This window comes from Histoplasma capsulatum, genomic scaffold (assembly GCF_000149585.1).
Source record: "Histoplasma capsulatum NAm1 scaffold_2 genomic scaffold, whole genome shotgun sequence".
Taxonomy (NCBI): Eukaryota; Fungi; Ascomycota; class Eurotiomycetes; order Onygenales; family Ajellomycetaceae; genus Histoplasma; species Histoplasma mississippiense.
The window spans coordinates 2336932-2345051 of record NW_001813981.1 but is presented as its reverse complement, the minus strand read 5'-3'; the positions used below and the strand labels follow the sequence as shown (position 1 = coordinate 2345051).

Sequence of the window (8120 nt, the reverse complement as noted above, 5' to 3'; positions counted from 1 at the left end):
AAACCTAGCACAACAGGTTCACAATGGCCAAGCACCACCTGCTCAGGCTGGAGGTAACCCAGACAACCTGCCAGCTGGACCGCAACAATTTGGCTTTGGATTTGGCTTTGAGCGACCGCCTCCAGTCCAACAACCGGCTCCAGTCCAACAAATTCCACAACCAACCGTACCAAACGCACAAATCAACCTCCACCATACACAGGCTCAGCTTCAGCAAGTTGAGCAGCATATTTCACAAGTAATTGAAAGCTTGCGGACTACGGCTGAGCAACTACAAGTGGTCCGTTTGTTACAAGCTGAATTAACCAGACTTCGTGCTGCTCAAGCAAACGTGGCGCATCCGCATACACAACCACCACATCAGCCACATCCACATCCACATCCACAGCCACAGCCACAGCCACAGGTACCTGCTCCAGCTGTTACCCCTACTGGTATAGCATCATCACATGTTTCCTCCACTGGCACCCAAAGGCAGTTCACATCCAATCCACAAATCCCTGCACTTGGCTCGGGTGATAGTCGTCTCCCTGAAGGGCTTAGCCTGCCGCAAGGTTGGACATTGTTACCTCTACAACAGGTTAACTATGCGGGACAAGCATCTACCCAAATTTCTACTTTTCATTCTGCAAATCCTCCATTCCCGACACACGCATCATCAACGCCTAATACTCAATTATCCTCCCAAACATTACCCACTTTCACACCCTCTACTACCGAAACGACCGATCGCGGGACATCGCTCCACCACGCGTCTTTGAACGTTGAACAGCCTAACATGGATTCAACTTCTCCAGACCTGGCATTCCCATTCTCCTCGCCAAGTCATGGATCCCATGCTGAGCCGGAACAGACCAGTTCGACGAGGGGCCACACTTCAGCTAGCTCCTCTTCTGCTCCTCCAGACTGGGGTTCAACAATATCGAACGAAACAATTTACAAGCCTGTAGCTGCAGCGCCTGGTGATGACACATCACCAGCGACAGAGGAAGAAGGAGACAATATTGATGAGAGGCGGGAGGTGTCAGATCAATCGTTGTCTAAGGGCAAATCCCGCGCAGCCACAGTAGAAGATTACATAGAAGATAGTGCTTGATAAGGCGCGAGCAAATTCATGACGCCAACCGTGTGTGGTAGACCAAACAATGTGATAAGCCAACGACAGAAGGCAGAAACAAAGATAATAAAAAATAAGGAAGGAAAATTGAACATCAATTGTATAACTACCTTCTCGATTTTATGTAATTGCAATCATCCCTTTTTTTACCCGCTGCCATTTCTTTTGGGTTTTTCGCTTAAAAATCGAAAGATATGTATGATCTACATTTTGCAATCTTAATTCTTTTCATATCCCTGTCCTTGGTTTTTACTCCTTTTTCTTCTATTTTCTCATAGCGATAGTTCTCGCTGCCGCTTTTTTTGAGGCTCCCAGAAAAATAAAAAAAAAAATAAATAAGACAAAACCTGTGAATCACGCACATTGCATTTGCTTTCACAGTTTGTATTTCTAGATCAGAACTATATAATCTAACCTTTTTTTTTTTTTTTTTTTTTTCGTGGCTGTTCGGCTCTCTTCGTTTGGCCTGTTTATGCATGCCGTGTGCATGACAGCATCCATACCATTTCAACTGCCTCCCTCCGTTTGAAGATGATTCCTTCTAAGACATATCAGGGTGGGGATAAATACTCAAACTCCAGGTATTCCAAGTATTCCAAGTATATATAAAAAGTACGCTATCCATCCTATTTCTACATTACAGAGGCCGAGTCGGTCACGGCTTGCCCAGTACCTATACCACTCGTGACGAACGGTCTAGGGATGCAACAACAAGAAGCTGGGTCAGAGACACAGAGTGCAGTCTGAGATTGATCCATAAACAGTTTGTGCGTCCTTCGTCTTTCTTCTATCTATCTGGGTTAGATATATGAAAGTTCCAGCGTTTTTCTGTGATCTCTCGCTCTCTTTTTCTTTCCCCTCCCCTCTCCTCCTCTCCTCCCAATACAAAACTTGGATCTTGTAGGGCATCCATCCACTATCGAGTCGATTACCAATGTGCATGTCTCCAGGCCCTTCCCAAATTGACGGAGCATGCTGTCTTGAACACACTCGTCATCTGGCCTTGGGTTTCATTTCAACCATTCGAAAGAACAGCCCCCGTTCGGCCCCGCCACAACCTCCCACGCATCCCGCGCAAAACATCCCGCGCAAAAGAGAGATTTGATTCCAAAAACAATAACCTCAGGCCGTCGGGAATCGCCACTACATACTAGTATTGCCTAAGTAAGACCACTCCTGTACCATAGAAATCAACCATAAAATAACACAGGACACGCAGGATATACCATCCGCTGCACACGTACGAAATAGTAGGTGGTTTGTTCCACGTTTCGATATGCCGCGTGTCTTGTTTTTCCCCCTTAGCCAGGCGAAATGAAAGACACATGCCCACAAGTGATTCATCAGGCCGAGCCATTGGGAGGTTCTCCGTGGTGACGACGATTCGAAAAATTACACGGGGCCTTGAGCTGACTCCCCTTTTTTGTTGGAACGCGCTCTGGCCGCTCTTCCACCACCCCCGCTTCTCCTTGGGAAGGGACATACAGGTGTTGGGATATTTTTCTTGCCTGATGAACCAGATCCAACGAGCCAAGTGCGCTGTAGGCTTCGGACCATGGGACGCTTTGAAACTCGACCAGCCGTCGTTCTCCGTATTTACCCAGGGCCGTTATCCCATATGAAGAAAGAAAAAAGATAAAAACATTGATTGGTGTTATGAGGCCGAAAGCTTTTCCCACTTTGCTGCTTCTAGCAAAGTATAACTCCTAAGTTCCTTTTCTTGGGGGCAGCTAATAAGCTTTGAAGCCGGGCGCGCTACTCAACCAAGCTTCGTGGACCTAGGCTTGTGGCGTTCGGCCCAGCAGGGACGGCTCGCTATTATTAGCTGGCTGTTACTAGGATTCAAAAGCAGTTCGCGATGCGCCGTGCAAAAATCAACACGTGTTTCCATTTTCCCCACCTGAGATTCGAGGCGCCTGGGGGAAGTCTCGATATCGGCTCTCACTACTCTGTATATACTGTAGGCGCTCTTTCTGTGGGATTCTTTGGTGCTTGGCGTGCTAACTCACCCGACTAGGGGCGGTGATGCGTGTGGGCCCACCGACTACTAACGGCCCAACTGCACCCTGCTTCCTTACTCACCCAGCTACGCAGTGGACCAAGGTCTAGCGGGATAACCAAGTCCTTTCAAGTCCCTTCAAGTCCCTTCGTGGACCTGTTGCCTACACAGAAGGACATGTACCAGGCAGGCGCATTCCCAGGTACGCGTAACATCGTGAAAATCGCAACCCCGAGCGGCGACCTGAGTGGTCGGCGGGGTTGGATCGCTGCGTGCGTCGTCTCCACCGCGCCCGCTTGCGAGGAGGTTCCAGCGATATGTGTGGGTCTGCGGATCTCTGGGTCAGGAAGGAGATCTATGGATCACTTTTCTATTTTGCGATTGATTTATTATCTAAGTTATCATCAGCCATAGCAATATCTCACTATTAAGCAGGCAGGCGGGCAGGCAGGCAGGCATGTATGTATGCAGGTACTCGTGTACTGTACTACAGTACAGTGCAATGTAGTTCATGCATACAAAAGAAACCCCCCTGCGTCCATCTGTAATGCGGTTACCAGCCGTGTTGCAAACGAAGATCCTCCCTGCGCTTGCAGTCCTTGCTTGGAAGCTGGATCCCGGTCCTGCGCCTGTATGCGGACATTACGGGCATTGCCTTGCTTGTCCCTTTGTATGTGATGCATGCCCCTTTAATTGGATAATACGATGCGCTCCGTCACATGCATTCCGCCGTTCATTTTGGAGCGGCAAATCGTTTGGTGTTCTGGCCCCTTTATATCTGGCGGAATGCCCTCTCCGTAAATCATCATCCAGTTCAGATCAAACCCTGCCTACCTGTGCTGCAGCTTCAAAACGGGGAGGTAGGGGATCACAACGGATTGGAGAAAAGAGATAGCAAAATTTTTTATGGACTGAATCCCACATCCTTTGTCTCGGAAATAAATCGGTCAATTGATTCACATTGACCAATACTGGAGTTTGACGCCAAAATCCGTATATTTTTGATACACGGATGGGATGAATCAATGAGGCAATGTACTCGCGACCTTCGAAAGTCCTCACCCGCGGGTCGCTCTTCTTCTTTATCGTCCTCGCTTTCCTTATCACCCTCCTCTGGCATAGACGGATGGCCGACAATCATGGCGTTGTAGCCAACCCTTGGAACAGACACGCATCTAGACAACATTCTCCAACTCTGGCAAACCTTTCTCTAGGTAGTTCCTCCAGCTTTAGCTCCCTATATCTAGTAGAGATGTCTCTCTATCTCTGTCTCTCTCCATTTTGCTCCTCCCATCACATGTAGCTCAGTTAACCTTCCCTCCCCCCAGGGTCCTCCAAACCACCCGGTTCCAACCACTCAAGGGCCCTGATCATCCCCCGGCTGCAAAGGGAAGATGCCGACTGGGTCTCCACCCAGCTCGTTGATGTAGAAGCCTTCGTCTACGTCGTCGACGACCCCCACGCCCCCCTCCACTCGCCCCTCAACAAGGGCCATGAAGCAATGGTCTACCTCACCTACCTCATTGACCACTACGACAACCTCCCGGACATCATGATATTCATGCATTCTCACCGGATCGGCTGGCACAACGAGCACGCACTCGCCATGGACGCCGTCGCGCACATCAACAGGCTGAGCAGCGAACGCGTGACGCGGGAGGGTTACATGAATCTGCGCTGCAACTGGGACCCCGGCTGCCCGGCCTGGTTACACCCGGGCAAGACGGAAGCAGACACGGGCAAACCGGAGGAAGCCAACCTCGCGACAGCGTGGAGGGCGTTGTTCCCGGGAATCGAGGTCCCCGAAGTCCTTGCGCAGGCGTGCTGTGCCCAGTTCGCCATCTCGCGCGCCCGTGCCCGCGCCATCCCGCGGGCCAGATATGTGTTCTACCGCGACTGGATCCTGCGCACGGAGCTGAGCGACTCGATCTCCGGCCGCGTGTGGGAGTATCTCTGGCAGGTGCTGTTCGCGGGCCAGACGGTCTTCTGCCCCGCGAAGCATGTGTGTTACTGTGACGGGTACGGGTTATGTTTCGGTGGCGCCAAAGGGGTGGGTGAGTATCTCGGCCTCCTGAGACGTGAGGAAGGCTTGAAGAAGGATCTAGAGAAATGGCGCAGGCTGGCGGGTGTGGTGGCGGATGCGGAAAGGGAGGGCAAGTCGCGCAAGGAGATCGAGAACATGGAGCAGCCTGAGTTAGGGAAGGGAGCACTTCTGGAGGCTCAGTTAGAGGCCGCGAAGCAGGAGTTGATGAAAATAGTTGCGCGAGCGCAGGAGCGGGGCAGGGATCCGCGAATCCGCGCTCAGGAGGCAGGGAGGGAATGGAAGGAAGGGGATGGGTTTTGAATATTTTATTTTTGAGCAATCAAACCATGCAGGAGAAGCAAGAGAGACACTGAGTTTTGTTTCTTTGTGTTTCTTTCCTTTCTCATTTGCTCGACTCCTCCAGACGATTTGCTGCCACTCTCACGGTCATGAAACCCCAATTCCCCGTCACAGGCTTTTAACGTCCCCGAGCACCATTCCCTTCCATCTAGAACCTCCCGCTAGGATATATCCTTTTCGTTTGTGTGTGTGGGGGGGAAAGAAGCGGTTCTTGAACATCTTGCGAGTATTTCCCGCCCGCTTATTTCAGGAGTGTGTGAATAACTACTTCATTCGGCGCAATTTTTTATTTTTTATTTTTTTATTTTCCATTTTGGTGGCATCCCGTGTTCTCATCTCAACCTCATGATTCCTCCTTCTCTCCCCTGGGCGAGTATATACTATATACTAGTATATATAGACATGTGCTGTACTCACATGTCATGCAGCCGTATGTCCCCGTCACCCATTGACCGCAAAACAGATGGTTGAAAAAAAACAAAATTACAAAAATAAAAGAAAATATAATTAAAAAGGTCAGAAAAGATACTATGGCAAGATTGGTAAGCCTAAGTAAGGGCTGGCTGATTGCGCAAGATGTGGAAGACATCATGCTCACGTTTCACAGCGAACTGGATGTTTCCTTTTTTTTCCTCGCGGAGAGAGGAATCAAGCCCACAGGTGTGAGGGGAGCGGTACAGGGAATGATCAGGAGGATAATGTGTCCTAGTATACTAGTATACTGGCATACTGGCATACTAATCTGTATTTACATATGTTCCCCGTACTTGCATGTCCGAGCTTGGCGTCCGCCGATGACCAACATCTTACATAACCTCCTTCCCACGTGACCCTGCCACTCCAACTGTTTCCATTTTTTCTTTTCGCCGGAAATTCTTTTGTTTGACTCTTTCCCCCGTTGCAATCAATTCAAACACGACAAACATCGCAAACCGACATCCAGCAGGCAATATCTAGATCTATCTATACAAGTATCAATCTATCAGACTTCTTCAGTGGAGGGACTGTCTCCTTTTCCTTTTTCCTTCTTCCATTCTTTTGAAAAATCTTTGCTTTTGAGCTTCTGGACGCACATTGCGTCGAGAGCGTGGGGAGTTTTTGTTGAGATTTGGAAGCTCAATTTGAATCAACCGGCCGCGTGGAGGAGGGGGATAGACAGAGAGGTAGGAACAGCGCGTTGTATATATATTTAATATACTTCTGGCCCTTCTCGCGACCTTCGATGCGTCTTGAGGATCCTTGAGAGCTCGTTCGTGAGGCTTGTGGAACGGATTTTTGCTTAAGAACGTGGCCAATTGGGGGTTTTGCGCAGCAGTGTTGGGTATTCAGGTAGAGAGTCCTCTTTTTATTATCAATCGCTATTATCGATTTCGCCCTCCCTCCCAGTTCCTCGCACAGTCCGCGTCCCTGGCTAACATTTGGGTTTTGGCATAAAATAGAGCTGCCTCATCGCACTCTTATCTATATCTACCGCACGCCTCTTCGCTAGTTACTGGTACCTTGCCGCGCCCCACGCTTCTCTTCTACTTCAATCGCGCTTACAAGAACGACAAAAGTTTAGTTCATGTCCAACAATCCAGAAGATATGACCTTGACCTCCCCCAAGCCCTCAGCCCTGGACTTCCCAACACACAACTCCCCACACCACCATCACCACCACCGCCACCACCTCTCAAACAGCGCACAGCAACAGCAGCAGCAGCAGCATAACCTGGCTGTCGCCGCTAGCGCAGCCGCCGCCAGCTACGCTGCAGATAACCACTTAGCAGGCCTTGTGGAAGCCGCTACGGCCGCGGCGGGACAGGATGTCGACTGGGCGCAGAACGACGAGGGAGATGCCAGCGTGATGGCCCATGGGCGCACGCTGCACGGCCATCTCGAGGGATATCCTTCGCCCAATCCTGTGTCTGGCGCCTCGGGGGAAGCGGGTGGTGGTGGGGACGGCCTGCATTTAGGTGATGGGTTTGTGGGTGATCCGACGACGGGGGGTGGGCAGGGGCAATATGGTGGGATGCCTTCGGGCGCGGGGTCGGGGTCGGGGTCGGTAGATGGGAGTAGTGGTGTGCCGACAGCCACTACTACTACGGCGGCGGCAGCGGCGGCGAGGAGACAGCTACGCCATGTGAATGTAGCAAGGGGTCCAACGAACCTGCCGAGGAAGAGGAAGCGGGCATCGACTATTGCCAATGTCGACCCGGCGATGACGGATGACGTCCCGCAGGAAGGCCAGTATGGCGATGGTACTGGCAACGTGGACGAGGTTCTAGCCGCGGGCGGAAACCAGAACGGAAGCGCACACGACCTGAGTATCCGCGAGCTACCACCACAGCAAGCGTTATCGGACGCACGCGCGGCAGGGGTCCACTCCGCCGCCGCGCTTTTCCGCCAACCCTCGGCCACCAGCAAGAAATACACGCGCCCGCCGATGTCGAAGATGTTCTCGTCGCTGGGCTTGTCGCCGGAGAACTTCTTGTACTTGCAGGCTGCGGCAAAGGCGTATATGCTTGACGAGGCGCATCCGGAGAGACGCGATTGTGTGGGCCAGAGGGGGAAGGGGGATACAGAAATGGTGAAGTTGCGGTTGTGGAATTGTGTGAGGGATTTTCTGGATAGGGAGGGGA

At 51.2% G+C, this 8120-nt stretch overlaps 3 protein-coding genes across 3 annotated transcripts in view; all 3 read left to right on the top strand.

The window, feature by feature from the left end:
- HCAG_02770 (predicted protein) overlaps positions 1–1096 on the top strand; it is a gene marked incomplete at both ends in the record, with an annotated part of 3247 nt that extends 2151 nt beyond the window's left edge. Inside the window, 2 exons of the mRNA XM_001542549.1 lie at positions 47–554; positions 798–1096. Of these exons, the coding sequence (XP_001542599.1) occupies positions 47–554; positions 798–1096 (807 nt within the window). The remainder of the gene's footprint in view (positions 1–46; positions 555–797) is intronic.
- Positions 1097–4149: 3053 nt separating this feature from the next.
- On the top strand, positions 4150–5460 carry HCAG_02769 (predicted protein; the record flags this gene model as incomplete). The annotated part of the gene is made up of 2 exons (XM_001542548.1): positions 4150–4330; positions 4445–5460. 2 exons carry the CDS (start codon positions 4150–4152, stop codon positions 5458–5460), a joined length of 1197 nt encoding a protein of 398 aa, XP_001542598.1.
- A 1603-nt stretch (positions 5461–7063) lies between these two features.
- Positions 7064–8007, top strand: HCAG_02768 (predicted protein; the record flags this gene model as incomplete). The annotated part of the gene is made up of 2 exons (XM_001542547.1): positions 7064–7728; positions 7833–8007. 2 exons carry the CDS (start codon positions 7064–7066, stop codon positions 8005–8007), a joined length of 840 nt encoding a protein of 279 aa, XP_001542597.1.
- Between the last annotated feature and the right edge of the window lie 113 nt (positions 8008–8120).